General features: G+C 44.8%; 3 protein-coding genes across 5 annotated transcripts in view; 1 reads left to right on the plus strand and 2 right to left on the minus strand.

Annotated features, from left to right (window-relative positions):
- The window catches only part of TRIM55 (tripartite motif containing 55), a 42,589-nt gene extending 28,982 nt beyond the window's left edge, over positions 1-13,607 (plus strand). For all 3 annotated transcript variants that reach the window (XM_004274965.3, XM_049700445.1, XM_012534887.3), the window contains one exon: positions 12,564-13,607. In XM_004274965.3, coding sequence (XP_004275013.1) covers positions 12,564-12,686 — 123 coding nt within the window. In that variant the 3' untranslated portion in view covers positions 12,687-13,607. The remainder of the gene's footprint in view (positions 1-12,563) is intronic.
- LOC125961652 (ATP-dependent RNA helicase DDX3X-like) overlaps positions 1-17,632 on the minus strand; it is a 491,072-nt gene that overhangs the window by 181,051 nt on the left and 292,389 nt on the right. The gene's annotated exons all lie outside the window — the stretch shown is intronic.
- CRH (corticotropin releasing hormone) lies at positions 14,549-16,718 on the minus strand. Its single transcript, XM_033437713.2, has 2 exons — positions 16,390-16,718; positions 14,549-15,587 (listed from the first exon to the last, which is right to left on the minus strand). The coding sequence occupies exon 2, from the start codon at positions 15,575-15,577 to the stop codon at positions 14,996-14,998; it is 582 nt and encodes a 193-aa protein (XP_033293604.1). The 5' UTR covers positions 15,578-15,587; positions 16,390-16,718; the 3' UTR covers positions 14,549-14,995.

Here is a 17,632-nt window from a genome sequence, read left to right on the forward strand (position 1 = left end):
TAAAATTTATTTTTTTAAAAATTGCACCACGCCCTAGTCAACCTCAGAAGACAGGGCAATAATAAGATGGGAAGCACACTGTGATGAGGTCGGCTGCCCTTGGAAAGCAGTCTCTGTGAGCCCCATCTCCTGGGTGATTTCCTTGTCCAACCTGCTTCCTCTGCTGCCCTTCTCTTCCTACCTACTTACATGCAAATCACACCCAAGTGTTAACACAGGGACTACGCCCACCCTCATGGATAACTGGGTATTTTGTTGGGCATATGTGTGGCCATTAGATTTTTCCAGAAGTGGGAGCAGCAACAATTGAAAGCCCCTCCGTGTTCCCCTTCCTCCCTTCCCAGTGAGGCTTAGTGGCTTTGGTTGGAAGAATTTATGCAAACCATTTGATGAGAGCTGTACAGGGAACAGGGATTTCCAGAGAAATGTCTCCCTATTTGGTAGATTAACTTGGCAGCTGCCTCAAGGTCGGAGGACCCCAGCCCCACTTCCACCACACACACACACACACACACACACACACACACACACACACACACACATCCCTGCAGAAAGCCAGTTGCTTTGGAGATGGGGTTGTTGACATTAAAATCTCTGCCACGTCTACCTCTGTAAAGAACCACAGCTTATCTAGTTCACCAGAGCACGAAGCTGTAGTTGTCAGAGACCCTAAAAGCCTTCACCATATCGTAGCTATTTGTAGTTGCAAGGATAGAATATCCACCTTCCACATTCCATTCTTCAGGTCTGAAAATAGACAAACAAGTTGGATAGAAACTCTGCTAAGGCTTGGGGGTCAGGAAAGATCAATGAAATCAAGAGACAGGACTTAGGTTCCTGTCCTGTTCCTTCTGCATCTGACTCTGGACATTTAATTTCTTTGAGCCTTAGTTTTCTCATGAGGAAAAGGAAGCAACTACTCGATGAAAGGATTCATCTATTTACACAACATTAGAGAGTGAAAAATCTAGTACTGAGAATTTTATAAATGTTTCAGGATGTTTTCATTGGGCGGGTTATGGACTTAGGCCTGACACAAATCATTCTGGGCGACAATAATAATAATAGATTTTCAGTGAAATAGATAGCCCATTGCATTTCTCAAAATGTATTTCTTGCCTTGAAGCTCTTACATAAACCCCTAATTCCCAAACTGTTTCCAAATCTCCTCCTAGGCACTCACTTAGCTGAATGTTTACACAGCCGTGATTACCCCTTGAGATGCATAAACTCCACAAAGTCCATGTCTAAGTCCACCTAAAGGTACTTAGGCCTCATTGCCCAGTAGAGCAGAGACTTAGAAGGTACACAGTAAAGGTAGTCACGGAATAGTAGATGAATGAAGAGATGACAGATGATGTGAATTTTTAAATGTACCTATTCTAAGTGTACGGGTCAATACGTTTTGACAAGTACGTAGCATCGTGTAGCCACTATCACAGTAAAGCTGTAGAGTATTTCCGTCACTCCAAGAAGTTCCCTCACGTGCCTTTGCGGTTGATCTCCTTCCTGCATCCCAGCTGCTGTTTTGCTTGTCATTATAGTTTTGCCAGTTCTAGGAGACTGTATAAGTGAAACATCTGATACATAGACTCCTGTGACTGGCGTTCTTCACTCTGCATAACGCTCTTGAGTCATCCGTGCGGTTGCATGTATCAGTGGCTCATTTCTTTTTATTCCTGAGCAGTATTTCATTGTATGGAGACGTTCCAGATTGCTTTCCGTTTGATTTCTGGTTGGATTCCATTGTGGAGAGAGAATATTTGTTATATGATTCCAATCCTTTCAAATGTATTAAGATCTGTCGTATGGCCCCAAGTATGAGCTAACTTGGTGAATGTTCCACGTGCAGTTGAAAACCTTGTATTTTCTGTTGTTGTTGGGTGGAGCGTTCTATAAGTGTCCACCGGGTCGGAGAGTGTGGTTCAGCTCCACTCTATCCTCACCAATTTCCTGCTTACTTCTTTGATCAATTGCTGAGAGGGGAATTTTGAGATCTATGACTCTCATTGTGGATTTGCCTCTTCATCCTTGCAGTTCTATCAGCTTTGCCTCATGTATTTTGAAACCCTGTTTAGGTGCCTATATTAGCATTGTTATATTTTCTTGAAGAATTTATCCCAAGATACGTGTTAAAAAAAAAAACTCTTTTTGTGTCTGCCTGCTTGAATGGATATAGAGAGGTCCTCGCTCTCATAGATCAATACCGTTTTTTAAGGTTGGGTAGAAAAGTTAGAGGGCCGATGGGGAGAGCCTGGAGGAGGAAGATGCTGACGATCCTTAAGACGTTCCAAACGGCTGGCCACGGAAGACCTCACGGCCTAAATCCAACACACCGGCCTCCCCTTCCTTTCATAGCCACGCACAGGGCCAAGCATAGCAAGGGCCGCGATGGCTGAGGTCCCTGATGCTTTTAAGTGACAAGGCTGAACTTTGCAGTCTGATGATTCGTTTTCACCGGTCTGTGGGGCCCTATATTTAGTTTAGATGTAAATTGCTTTATGAGCTAATATGTCTGTACATTTTAATGACATGCCTCTGCCCCGTTCACTCCTTGTCCTGGCTACACCACTTTCCACGGAACTGCAGAGGCCACCCTGTCGTGGGCCAGGGACTTCCAACCCTGGGCTTGTCCTCTTGGCTGAGAAGGTCCAAGGTTCCCAACCCAAGTGTTGACAAGAAGGTGCAGATGGTCCTTCCTGTCTTGAGTGTTCCCAAATGCTTCCTATCGAATATATCATGAGCTCAGAGACAGAACATCAGGGACAATGTGGGTTACCCACACCTTTGGGCTCCTCACTCTAAAATAGCAAAAGGGATATGTGGAGTCCAGCGCGGGAAGTATCTCCAAGGAAAACCAGCCCATGGCCATCTTAGTTCCCAACCCAGGTTCTATAAATGTTGTCCTGTGAGGTTATAAAGGTGTTCCCACGGGAAAATAGAAAACATTTCTTAGAAGAAAGAAGGAAAGAAGGAAGGAAGGCAGGAAGGAGGAAAGAAAGACACATGGCTCTAGCCAAGATTCTTAAAGCCCAGAGTTTATTTCCTAGAGTCTTGGAAACCAATACATGTGACCCCAGACCCGAGATCTTAGCAAATTTCTCATGAATCCAAGATTCAGTCCCCTTGAAAATATTAATATTTTCTTAAACTGGGATGAACAATAGCCAACGTTCCAAGGAAAAGCAGGTGTGTGGAGCTCTGGGTCCCCACGAGCTGTCACACACAAAAAGATAAAATAATTTTCATGCAAATAACCTTTGAGACCAAATCATTCACTCCGAGCTGAAGGGCAAATATAAACTCCAGCTGCCACTAGGGACTGAGAGGCGAGAGATGCCTGAGGCCATAGGTCCAGAAAGCTTCTTTTCTGAGCAAGATTAATTTCACAAGGTATCACAGAACGTTTTAAAAAATAAAGCAGGAGACCAAGAATATGATTTCCCATGAGTGTGACTATAGGTCCTGTGTTCTTTGAAATGATCTATTTAATTTTCCAAAACAAACTGAAATGAATGAAAATTTAACTATGTTCTCTAAATTGAATTGAGGGATTCAGGGTGTCAAATTATTTTCAAATAGAAACCCCTACTGAGAGCAGTTGCTTGTGTTTTACAAATTAGGAGATTCAAGCTTATGAATCGAATCGCTGATAAGCCAGGAACCCTGACTATGCTGGAATTTCACTTGGTAAAAATAGAGAGACAACCAATCAGCACTAGCCTACATTTACGGCATAACATTGTCCAGTACTTAATAGTCCCGGAAATTATAAGAAGTTCTGATAATGAAATGCAGGCATTTTTACATAGAAAAAATTTTGGAGTAAGGTTTTTATTTAAAGAAGTCAGTTTTGGGCTTCCCTGGTGGCGCAGTGGTTGAGAGTCCGCCTGCCGATGCAGGGGACACGGGTTCGTGCCCCGGTCCGGGAAGATCCCACATGCCGCGGAGCGGTTGGGCCCGTGAGCCATGGCCTCTGAGCCTGCGTGTCCGGAGCCTGTGCTCCGCAACGGGAGAGGCCACAGCAGTGAGAGGCCCGCATACCGCAAAAAAAAAGTCAGTTTTAATGAGACTATTATATGAATATTATTAATGCTTTTTCATTTGTATCCTGCAACTGCAATTTTCTCTTTCTGGGTTTTTTTTTTTTTTTTCCTGCTGGGAAAGTGACATCCTAATAACTGTCAATTTGGGGACTTTTCTAGAAGGACCAAAAAAAAAAATTCTATACTGAAACTGTAGGCTATATTTCTCAGGATCAAATAGCTTCCTTAGTAAAAGTCACTTTAATAGGAAGCTAAACTGGATGTATCTGTTTTAAAGAAATGTAATGTAAATTGTTTGTGAGCAGCGTAATGAATTCATTTCCCCTGGCAACCTGCGCCTACAGCTCTACGATTCCTGAAAACAGTAACGCAGGCACTGGGAAGAGCTCTCTGGGGGAGCTGTTATGACATAGCTAGTTGGGTTTTGCTTCCCGTATTTTTTAAATGTTTATTATTCTGATTCTAAGACTCTTGTTAGTGTTGTACATCCTGTGGATTTTTTTCTGTCTTTATTTATGTATCTCAGTGATTTCCAGGCCTTTTCCCCACTACAACCAACAAAGCAAAGAAGGAATCCACCATCGTGAGAAACCAGTGCCACGTGGTAATGACTGTAACTAATGCGCAAGGTCTTTGACAGATTCTCTCATTCAAACCTCACAACAACCCTGCACAGTAAGAATTGTTAAACCTCCTCATTTTTTAGTGGAGGATTATAGGGGATGAGTGACCTGCTCCAAATCATGGAGCAGCTGGGAGCTTGGTGCCCGGTGACCCCTTGTCCACCACCACGGAGTGTGTGCGTGCAGCAGAATGGAGGCCGTGCCCACATCTAGGATAAGTGGGTGAATCCCCACGTTACCTGGGTTGATGGGATTGAGGCAAAAATAGTGTGACCAAGGGTTCTCTGCATTGACTCACCACTCATGACACATGGGCATAGAGAAGTCGGTTCTTGGCCTCCACGGCCTGCAGTGATGTGCGCATACATTGCAAATGAGTGCACCAGTCCTTCAGCTGCACCCCAGGCTGCCGACCCACCTGCCTCCCTGTCTCTGACTTCCTGGGGTGATGTCAGCCTGCGCCCTGAGTCCCGCATGCTCAGCAGCACTCGCTGCCTCTTTTCTCCTTGGGTTTATGGTCTCAGCATAACCCACAGCGTTACTCTGAGCCAATTGCTCAACCATCCCATGCTTTCCTGTCCATGAATTGGGCACAGCAATACCATCAGCCTCCCACGGCTCTTGAAAACCTGTTTGCCTGTCTCCCCCCACACAAGGCAAAGAAGTCCTGTTTGTGAGGAATTAATGATCTAATTAGCATCCTTTGTAATTCTGTTCTCCTTTCAGGAAGGCTGAGAACACACACACTCTGTGCTGGACACACAATGTCAGGTCCATGCCTGAGAAGAGGGCTGCCTGTAGGTTTATTTTTTTGCGGTACACGGGCCTCTCACTGCTGTGGCCTCTCCTGTTGCGGAGCACAGGCTCCAGACGCGCAGGCTCAGGGGCCATGGCTCACGGGCCCAGCCGCTCCGCGGCATGTGGGATCTTCCCGGACCGGGGCACGAACCCGTGTCCCCTGCATCGGCAGGCGGACTCTCAACCACTGCGCCACCAGGGAAGCCCTGCCTGTAGGTTTTTGCAGAACTGTGATATCAGCATTTTCACTTCTCCTTCCTGCTCCCCACCGACCCCATCAATTCCTAGACACCATGTTTGAAACAGACCAAAGAGAGCACACCACACATCTTCCTCCAGGTTAAGAAAAAGTGAGTGAGTTTAATTTCTTCTCGTTTCATAGTCCTGGTTTCTGATCTTCCCTAACTTAGCAAGAGGGAGACAGCTAATGGCAATGAAGCCCCGAGATCAACTCCCTTCATCCAACCCTTCCATCCCTCAGTGTGCAGAACTGTAAATTTTCCCAAGGGCAAAAAATGCTCTTTAGTGAATGTTTTCCTTCCAGGGCTCATTTGGTGGGGCGAGGGGTACCTCTTTTCTCCTTCCTCTGGCATCTGCGGAGAGCGTGCTATATTGTCACAGCTCTGTGCTGCCTTCCTAACATACCTTGACTTCTCTGCCACTGAGCAGAGATGACTGCATTCCTGTGAAAGGATTGCCCATGATGGACCTACCCAACCGAGTTTCCAGGGCTTAGACCCTTGGCTGTGAGTCACAGACCACGCCCCAGTCACTTCTCAGGCATTGATGACTGGCCCAGGGTCTTGGCTGTACTCTCTTTTCCAGTCTAGAATCCATAATGCTTAAGCTCTCCAAGGGCCTGCGGTTCAGGAAGGCTAAGCAGGGAGCAGGCCAATGCTTGGGTTGAATCTTTCTGAATAAACGTTCTACCCTTGACCTCGGCGTTCCTCCTTACACCTGTTCCCAGCATCTGGCTCTGATTCGCTGACCCAGCCCAGCAGGTGCGGGACAGACATTGGTGGTCTCCCACTCAGTGGCCTCAAGTCTAGCCTTACCCTTCTCACCCACATTCCTTTAAGGCAAATGGCTTTCACTGTGGAGGCTCAAGGCTTCTTTTGGATTGACCTAGAAAAACTGGCATTTAACATGCATGGTAACCAGATCCTTCCATCAGGTTGAATTTGTCATTGGCATTCACGGCAGCAGAGAGGAGTGGGGGGCGCCCAGGTGTGGGGCTGGACACAGTTTCCTCACTGCCCCCAGCACCTCCTTGCGTGCTGGGCATGTGGCTGACACGTCCACAACAGCCCGGCCCTCAGGGTGAGGCAGGGCCATTTCTAGGTAAAATGGTATCTGGCAGGGGTGGACCTGGAGCCATCAGCGCCCATTAATGTCTCAGTTGCAATTCAGTTTATCCAATCAGTTACTATCACTTGGATAAGCCTGAGGGGATGGAACGCAGGACAGTTACATTGTAATGGATCAGAATCGTGGGTGGTGTACACAGATGCTCATTTGGGGAAGGGCTGAGGATGGCACCTTACAGAGGCCCTGGGAAGCTTAGAGGCCGCCTGAGGGCACTGGTTACTCATCAAAATGACCTGGCACAGCTCACTCTTTTATTTTAGGCTAGCAAAAAATAATTCCTCTTATAAATGTGGCTACCCTGTCTTATGCCAGAGTGAATATCAGGAAGGCGTCTGTTTCGTTTTGTTCAGTCAGTGAATCAAGTGGGCCGGGCCGCATTTAGGTAAAGGGGGCTACTGGTGTTGCCCCCAAGCCCAAACAAGAGCATTTCCTCCAAAACGGCACCCAGTTATATCCCCTGCGCTAAGTGTCCAGGGACACATTTGGCCTCAGTGAAACGCCGAAGGCAGTTTCATGCTTTGATTGTCAAGAATATTGCCACAAGAAGCATGTTGGCTTTTTAAAAATATTCATCCCATTTAGCATAAAAATCAAGCCAAAGACTCCATTGAGTATTATCTTCTCTTTTCTTTGACACCTTCCTACTAAAAACTAACCTTCTGTTAAGAGCAACAAGCTTGTGTGCCTTTAGAGACCAAGAAGGTATGATTAATGAAAAAGCAGGTGAGGTGAAAGAAAAAATGTTGATAGAAGCACAAATATAATACATGATATTGTTTGCTTTCCTCTTAACTTACTTTGAGCATAGCAACTGTACAAGCGCAGTTGCAAATGACCGCTGAAAACAGCCTTGCAGCAGGGGAGGCAAAAGGGAGTGGTGAGCACTGTGGAAAACTCTGTGGGAGAGTGCATCCCAGCCCAAAGTGACCGTGCTGCTCAGCCCTTCCTGTAGGTTCTGGGTTGCTAAATTTCTGCTTTGCCAAGAGGACCTGCTAATCCAAATTTTAATGGGAAATCTCCTAATTAAAAATATTGTTTTTAAAATTGTGGTTAAAAACACATAACATAAAAATGACCATCTTAACCACCATTTTTAAGTGTTCAGTTCAGTAGCACTGAGTAAACTCCCACTATTATGCAACCAATCTCCAGAACGTTTTCATCTTGCAAAATGGAAACTCTATACCCATTAAGCAATACCTTCCCATTGCCCCCACCCCCTAACCCCTGGCAACCACCATTCTACTTTCTGTTTCTATGAATTTGACGGCTTTAGATATCTCATGTAAGTGGGATTGTACTGAATTTGTCTTTTAGTGTCTGCCTTATTTCACTTAGCATAATGTCCTCAAGGTTCATCCATGTTGTAGCATGTGTCAGAATTTCCTTCCTTTTTCGGATGGAGTAATATCCCATTATATGTATACGCCACATTTTGTTTATCTATTTACCCGTTGATGGATACCTGGGTTGCTTTCACCTATTGTGACTAGCGCCACTGGAAAACATGGTTGTACAGATATCTGTGTGAGTTCCTGTTTTCAATTCTTACTGAATTGCAGAATCATACGGTAATTCTATGTTTAGTTTTTTGAGGAATCGCTATGCTATTTTACACTGGTTTACATTCCCACCAACAGTGCACAAGAGTTTCTATTTCTCCACACCCTTGCTCCTAATTTTTTAATGTTTGCAACTCATTCAAGCCTTTTTCAAAATACCATGCACAGTTCAGGCCAAGCAAACACTTGAAACAAACACCAAGCAAACACAGTTCAGGCCAGAACCTGGAACTGTCCTATACACAGAAGAAGACATCCACAAGCCTCTGGCAGAATTCATGCTACTTTATCCCCATCAGCAAGAAACGGTTCTCGATGACATAACAAGGATGATGCTTACACACATCACTCAGCCCTAAGCAGGAGCAACTCTCACCACCTGCTCTTCACGGCAGGGAAAGAATAGCCTAGCATCAGAATCTGACACTATTTTTTTTTTTCCTTTCAAACAGCATTTGATAGTAACAGGAAATAAATCAAAGGAAAATAAAAGATTTTGTGTTTCTGAGTGAGTCTGGTTCATGGATACCCAGGATTTCTGGTCAAGTTCATGTGAGAAAAATGGTCTTTCCTTTAAGCAAAGGTATATCATTCCCTTCAGCTAGTCTCCTGTGGATCTTGACTGAACTGGGTCTCCCAGTTGAGATGGAAAATTCTGCCTCTCTGTTCCATTTCCTGGTTTTACTTTATGACTAAAAATCACATTTCTCAATGTATCTGAAGCCCCATGCTGATAGAGCAGTGTTAAATGATGGTTGTAAGTTTGTTCATTTGTTACCTGAGGAAAGTGTGTAAAGTTTAGAAATAATATCGGACTAACAATCCTTTCTTCCCCTTGGCACACATCTCAGAATAGACTGGAATGCAGGGCAAACTCAAAAGCAGGTAGAGGAGATCAGTGCTTATTATTCTCTGTCCTTTGTTCAGCTTCAATGAGACATCATTATTCCCAAGAAACAGCACTTCCTGTGATGAAGGAGAGCCAGCATTTGGAAAACTATTTAAAGGAATACATATATACAGTTCTCTTGGGGAAGGCTGTAGGGAAAATGTCTGCTTATGATTGAATGGGCTGTGCTTATAGAAAGATTTCTAAATTTTTAACTCATTCTTCCTTTATGAGAGAGCCATATATAAAGTTGGGCCACGTGGAGGCACACTGGACTGGGTGATGAGTAACCACGATTACAGCATGCCAAAGGAACTAAAACTTATACATGATGGAAAGATGAGCATCACAAATACTATTGTCTTTCTTTACTGGGGCGTCTTGGCTGTTGTATATCGTTCCTCACAAACAGTCCCCAGGTGTTTCTGTGTGGCAGAGGAGCCTCTTTGCTAATATGAGAAGAAAAGGAGGGAAGGAAGGGAGGGAGGGAGGAAGGAGGGAAGGGAGGGAAGGGAGGGAAGGAGGGAAGGAGGGAAGGAGGGAGGGAGGGAGGGAGGGAGGAAGGAAGGAAGGAAGGGAAGGAGGGAGGAAGGAAGGAAGGAAGGGAGGGAAGGAGGGAGGGAGGAAGGAAGGGAGGAAGGGAGGAAAAGGAAAGGAGGGAGGGAGGAAACGGACATCTATGAAGCAGTTAATATAAGTGAGTCGTGTGCAAAGTGCTTTAGGTGCATTACTTTATTTATTCAGCCCTACAACAACCTTGTGAGATAGGGTGTCACCTCTATTTCACAAAAGAGAAAACTAAGGCTCAGAGACGTTAAGTGACTTGCCCGAGTCATACAGCTAATAAATTGTTAAACTGGAATTCAAAACCAGGCTAAGCCTCTTTGCATAAAACTTCCTTGCTGAGATGGTTCGCGGCGGGGTGGTCCTCAAGTTCACATAAGTAAAACCAGGGAGACGGTATAATCACCTGTAGATACTCAGGATAATCTCCGCTCTTAGCCCCCTGCTCTGGAAGCAGCCTTTCTTCTCTGAAAGATAGCATTGGTCCATATTGTTTGGAATCTAATAACTGACTGAAAACATGAGAGTGTAAAAGTAGCGAACCCAAACTATTTAATACCAAGTCTTGAAGGCTGTAGGGTATTAACAGCTAAAACATTGAAAATGGAAGATAGATTTTAATTTCGAGTATAAAAAAAAAGCACTAAAATATATACAGATTCCAAAAGCAGCCGCAAATGGCTTGCAAGCCACCAGCAGTGTCACAAGGATTCCGTCCCTCTGCAGAAAATACCTCACCCAACTCTAGTTTCACCCTTCAGATATTTCAGAACAACTGTCATGGAAGTTTCCTCTAGATTAGAAATTGCCTTTAAGGAAAAGAGGCTACAAAATGCAGCCTGATGGTCTGTTCATCGAGGCAGAATTCACTCTTCACTCACACAGAATGGCCAGAGAAAAGTACTTTACACATTAATGATATGCCTAGATCACTTGGGTTTTTTCAGGATTCGTGAGAGTAAGGTGACTATGACGGGGAAGAGAAGAGTTCAGCACGAGTGCACAGGCACCGGCTTCTGTCAGGACGATGTTTATTCCATGTCAACTTCAAGGACATTGAAGTGGCTAACCCATTACCAACAGAATCTAGTAACAGCCTTTTAAAAAAAGCCCAATCGGGCTTCCCTGGTGGCACAGTGGTTGAGAATCTGCCTGCTAATGCAGGGGACACAGGTTCGAACCCTGGTCCGGGAAGACCCCCACATGCTGTGGAGCAACTGGGCCCGTGAGCCACAGTTACTGAGCCTGCGCGTCAGGAGCCTGTGCTCCGCAACAAGAGAGGCCGCGACAGTGAGAGGCCCGCGCACCGCGATGAAGAGGGGTGATGTTATGCTCGCCGCAACTAGAGAAAGCCCTCGCACAGAAACGAAGACCCAACACAGCAAAAATAAATAAGTAAATAAACTCCTACCCCCAACATCTTCTTTAAAAAAAAAAAAAAAAAAGCCCTATCACACTTGATGTCTCAACTATTCCTTTATAGAAATCTACCTGCTTTAGTTTTTTTTTTTTTACCTGCTTTAGTTTTATTCTACTGTGGCTAATATGATTCCATGGCTCTTCTTAATTCTCTATCAGGGCATGACATGGCAGGGGGAAGGATAATCCTAAAGCCATAAGGACTTGGGAAAATTTTAGTGAACTTGAAACATCAGCACCCAGTATATGCTTAGGGTAAAATCTGGTAAAATGCAGGACAAGTACTCTTTTTTCTCTTGAAAATAGTTTGAGTGGCAACAAAACAACATACTTGCTGAAGTTCTGCTTTGCCTGTGCCAGGTATTGTCCATTCATACAGCAGCTTCATAACATCACCCAGGGCTTCTGGGTTGAATGCATGTGCCTACCTCATTGCTTTGGTATCAGTGGCATTCTAATCCCATGGGATAACTTTACCAGTGAAGTCATCAGAATGTTAGTCTGTGTTTGGTAGTTCTCTGAGGAAGAACTGTTTGTCATGGTACCTTCAATGTAAGCAGTCTGCATTTTTACATCAAGTTGCATTTCAGCAAGACTTCTTTATGATTGTCCCTCATTCCACTGAGTGATTATTTTTTAAACTCAAGGCATCATAAATAAATTTCACTTATGAGATTAGATAGATCAATGACTTCAAAATCATAACTTGTATCTGTCTGGTATCTATAAAAGATAGATATCTCTTTAGGAATGTCTATGTAATTAGATTTTATTGCCTAGAGAAAAAAGTCCTTTTATTCATGATTTGCTCAAAACTAAGCCTGCAATTTTGCAAAAATTACATATATATATATATATATATATATATATTCTTCACATGCTGGTAGAAATTCTTACTTTAGCAGTGGAGAGATTATGTCATGTGATGTAGTGAAGTCATTTAAATCAGGATTTTATTTATTTTGCAGATTTTTCTAAACCCAAATTCCTACTAGTTTTAATGTTATTTTCATCTCAGTAAATCATGTACAAGTGGACTTTAAAAAAAAGTAGAATAGCCTGTACTGTTTCCCAAGGGGCATGCATTACTGTTGCCCCTTTTTAGATCATGAGTGTGAATTCCTTTCATGGCTCTTGGTCATGGCCAAGATAACCTGAGCTTGCTTTCCACTCCTAACAATAATTATGTCCTATATAATTATTATTATCCTTTCTCCTCAATAGAAAAGTGACTGGATCAACTCAAAAAGGACTGGCCTCTTTTTCCTCTGATGCAGATTTTCTTCTGTTGCAGACTGGATTTGAGGACCCTCCCCTCCAGGGACAGGCCGCAGCTTCAGGGAGTGGGAATGGAGCTGATTCTCAGCCAGCTCGCCATGTCTTCTCCTTTTCCTGGTTGAACTCCCTGAATGAATGATGTTCATTCCAACTGCTGCACCTCTGTCTGCCTGGCTGAGATTCACACAGGCAGCAGGGAACCTAGATAAAACTAATAGTATGAAAGTGATGAAAGGGACCTCTGAACGGGATTTCTACCAAAAATATCCTTTAATTCCAGATGACTTAGCTAACACATTGAGGGAAAACAATGCTTTGAGAAAACAGCTGCAGAAAGCATTGGGAAAAAAGGAACTTGATCTTACGCAAATCTTTTATTGTGTGGGAAACATTATGAAGGGTTTGTAGGTGTGATATGTGTGTGTGTGTGTGTTTCAGTAACAAGTGGCAGGTGTTGAAAAATGTGGGCACTACTCTCTCATCTCTAATAGGCACTGTCTTTTGTTGTGAGATCATAGTAGCTCTTATTCTCTTTCCTCTTTAACAGTGCAGGTGGTCAGTGAAATTCAGTGTTAATTCAGAAGTGACTGATTTATCAATATATGGACAAAAGGTAAATCATTGACCAAAGATATGAGATGCTTCACAAAGCTTTCCTCTTTTCCACCACAGATGTCGCTGAATGGATATCCAGAAATGTTCTTTGACTCTGGTGATACTTTCATAGTCCAGAAGGCTAAAGGCCAAGGACACTTCTTGTGACACTTTTCTAATCTTAGTTTTAGATATCAGGCACTTTAACTAAAGAAGACTTTTCAACAGGAACTGTCTATTTTCTTATGTATCCACTGAGGCACCAATCTGCTGAACCGTAGAATAACTGCATGTATTTAAATATATATATACACACACACAATACACATTATACATGTACAAATATATATATATATGTATTTAAATCATGCTTTATTTGTTCCACCATAATTTTGCCTCCTTCGAAACATAAGTTTACCTTTACTCTGTATGAACTCTTAAATAAATGCTGTTTTTAACAACTTAGTCTTACAATGATTTATTATGTTTCATATCATCTTATTAATCCACTAATCAAGTGAATTTAAAGGGTCTCAAGGGAAGAAGCATTCACATCCATCCAAATTAATTTTGAAGTATTAAACATTCGACTGAATTTTTAAAGTTATAACTAAACTACCAAAGGCGAGTGCATTGTAAAACTAATTAGGTGTGCTGTTTGATTTTAGAAGTGCATAGAGATAGTCCGTATTCCTAAGAATTAAAGTGATTAGGGTTGGCATAGACGTACATGAGGTATTTGTGAAGTTATTAAAGTCAAAATGTGCTTTATAAAAAAAATGTTCCCAAGGGCCATTTTACAGCAACTACATTTAGTTCTTTTAAGTGGAGGGGCTATTAAGTTTCTCCTACTAGAAGACAGCAGTGGAAAATAGCTTAGAAAAAAAGAGAATTAATGGTACCAAAGTAATCGTTTGATAAAGTAAGCCTTTCTCATGGGAAAACAATGCAGCATTTTGGCCCCTAATTGGAGGAAAGCCCCACCACAGCCCTTGTCCTCTTTTCTTTTCCTCCTTCCCCACTGTCCCCAATTATTTCACATCTTACAGGTAATCAGAGTTAGATGTTATTTCCATTACGAATCAATCTTCCAGCTACAGAATTACCAAGCCTTAGAACTGGAAACAACTTTCCAAATTATTTAACTTAACCTCAGAGGAGTAATCTGAGGTGCAGAGATGAGTCCAAGGTGGTTGCAGTGTAAGCCACTGACATAGGTTCGTGTTTTTAGTAGAAAATAAAATGCAAGGAGTTTTGTTTCTCTTGTGCTGAAGTCAATTTGGAGGAAGTAAGGAGCTCAGGGTATATTCCCCTGTGAGCACTGAAGAGGAAAAATAAAGTCATGATGATTACCTTTGCAGCTTTTATTAGAAATATAAATATTCAACATTCTCTTACACAACCAAATTGACCAAGGATTGGAAAGCTGTTTTATTACTGAAACGTTTACAAGGAAAAGTTGGTTCAAAGAGCTTACAGATTTTGTCTCACCCACCCAAGAGAATGACATTCTTTTTGGCTCAAACCACAACAAAATCAATTGGGTGACTTCTGTCTGCTTCTTCAAAACATTTCCTCCTGGGTCTATACTCTCTTTAAAACACTGTTAAAGACACCTGGAAATAGAAACTATAAGTACACGGTACAAATTACAGGATGTTGCTGTTACTGCACGTGAATACACTTTGTGCATGCTAAGGAGTATGGGCACTCTTGCTGTACATCCTCTACGTCTCAAGCTATATAAAAATAAACAAATGGTATCAGAGCAACGCTGTGGTACAGAATACTGCATTATTTTTTATTTTTACTTTTTGTGTTAAATGCAGAATCTTTCTGGCCAAACGCACCGTTTCATTTCCCAATAATCTCCATCAGTTTCCTGTTGCTGTGAGCTTGCTGCGCTAACTGCTCAGCCCTGGCCATTTCCAAGACTTCTCGGAGGAGGTGGAAGGTGAGATCCAGGGAGATGGGAGGTTCCTCGGCTCGCCTCTCCCTCTCCGGTGCCTCCTGGCGGCCGCCGAGGGCGTTTTCGGCGCCGCGTTCCACCGGACTCGCAGGGCTGTCGAGCGGGCGCCGGGGCAGCAGCAGCTGCTGCAGCAACGCGCGGAAAAAGTTGGCGGCCACCTCGTCCGGCGAAAGGCGGCTGCCGCTGCTGCCGGCAGGAGGCGAGGAGGCGGCCGAGAGCGGAGCAGCGGGGCTCTTATTGAGGCTACCCAGGCGGAGGAAGTACTCCTCCCCCATGCGGAGCAGGCCGGGCCGAGCCTGCGGCTGCTGAGACTGCGGCGAAGGCTGGAAGAAATCCAGGGGCTGGGGGTGCTGCGAGGCCTGCCGGGCCCCCGGGACGGGCCCCCGGCTAAGGAGGGCCCTGCATGGCGGGCAGGGCAGGAGAGCCACCAGCAGGACGCCCGCGGACACGAGCAGCGGCAGCCGCATGTTAGGGGCGCTAGGTGCGGCACCCAGGTGGGCAGAGGGCGGAACGAGAGAGAGAAAGAGAGAAAGCAAGAGTTGATCAGAGTTGCGCTCAACTGGGAGGTGCACTCGGGGGATGGGGGGCTTCCTACAGGACGACACCCACAGACCTGGCTCGGGGGCTCGGGCGGGCGCTGTCCGCGGTGCTGAAGCGCGCAAACTCGGACTTCCAGAGTTGGAGGCAGGCCGAGACGGGGAGCAGGAAAAGGGACGCCTGCGGGGCTCGGCGCCAAAGCTCAGCCCCTCGTCAGGCCGGACTGACTCTTCTTACGAGACTCACGAAGGGACGGTCCCTGAGTGCCCTTTGTAACGGTCCCCCAAACCAATCCCCCGAGCCCTAGAGAAGACCTACAAATGTAAGATCTCACCTGTTCTACACATCTCCCCCCACCCCCCACCCCACCCTTTCCGGATGTTTCAGCGTTTTCCTCCGAACTGAGAACTGCTGCCTCCTCCTCGTCGTTTTCCATCCCTGCCCTTGCATCCTTCTCTCGGCGGTTGGGATGGATGGGGGGCTCATTTACGCAGCCAGCGAGGGATAACTGCCAGTTCGGGTAACGATGAGCAGCCGTCTAAGTTCGCTTTAGCCACATCCCAGCTACTATCGGAATCCTGAGGCACAGTCGGTAAACACACACACGCGCGCACACACACACACGCACACACACACACACACACACACAAGCACGCCTAGGGACAGCTGGCTGCGCGGCGCACACCGTGGCAGCTCAGGCAGTGCAAAGTTGGAGGCGCGTTTCCGTCTAGGCGCTCCCTACCTTCTGAGGCGCTTCTGCAGGTGAGCGGAGCGCTGCGCCGCTCTGCAGAGGAACGGCTCCGGGGCTTTCTCAGGGGTTTTCTTCCCTTCTCCTTTCTTTCCCCACTCTCTTCTTCTTTCCCTCTTCTCTTTCTCTTCAGTCTCTCAACGGACTTGGGCTCCGAGTTTCTCCACACCAGAGCCCGGAGTGGGATTTTATAGCGTCGACCCTCTTCAGAAACCACGCAGCATTTGCCTAATAAGCTGACGCTCTCTTGACAGCTCGATTGCGTGCTGCCTCTGCTCCTGCATAAATCACAGGGCCCTGCCGGGGAACGAGGGGCAGAATTTTTGCTCTCTCAACACTGAATCTCACATCCAATTATATCAACAGATATTTATCGCCTCCTTGGTGACGTCAATGAGCCCTAAAATGGAAGGGCTTCTTATGACTTGTCCATTGACAAAAATTCTTGAATGAGATTTCCCAAGTGTGAAAACATACTGACCTCTTACTAGGAAAGGCCAAACTGAAGGTCAGGAAAGAGACAGTGACTGAGAGGGGAGAGGAAGGGAAAGAGTGAAGGAAGGGAGGTCTATCAACACACGGTCTTGTGGGAAAAGCAGTAACCAGTTATGGGGGGGCTCTGGATCCTCCCCTCCCCTCTCCCACCTAACTTCTCTGACCAGCTGTGTCAGGCAACACCTCAGTATTGGAAAATATCCCTTTGCTAAAGTGTCCCATTACCTTTCTGCCCGGATAAGAATGAAGAACAAGGAGATGGGAGTGCAGAGACGTCCAGCTTTTAAGCCTCTAACTGCTTTTTCCTCCCAAGAACAGATGAAGGAATTACGAGTCTGCAGAGGCAAGACCAATAAGTCTCTTGAAACACTGCCCAAGTTTTTAAAATGATGCAAGAGCTACTCCCATGATGAAGAGGCACAAACCAGGTTCAGTCAGGAAAGATTTTAAGTTCTCCCAGAAAATCACTGTTCCTCCTTTGTCTCTTCTCTCAGAATCTGAAATTAATTTTGGACTTTTCTGTCTCCAAATTAGAGAAAGTACCAGTGAGAGGTGAGTGAGTTAAACGATCTTTATCTAGTTTACTCAATGCAAGCCCAATGACAGGAGCATTCCTTCTAACTTCCTATTTTGTAATGGGAAAGGCTTAAACTGCTTGATTACAGGGCTGAATTTGTCAGTTACATGTTTTCACTGATGATAAAGATAACCTAATTCATTTTAGTTCCAAATACTATTAATA

This window comes from Orcinus orca, chromosome 17 (genome assembly GCF_937001465.1).
Source record: "Orcinus orca chromosome 17, mOrcOrc1.1, whole genome shotgun sequence".
In the NCBI taxonomy this organism is placed as follows: Eukaryota; Metazoa; Chordata; class Mammalia; order Artiodactyla; family Delphinidae; genus Orcinus; species Orcinus orca.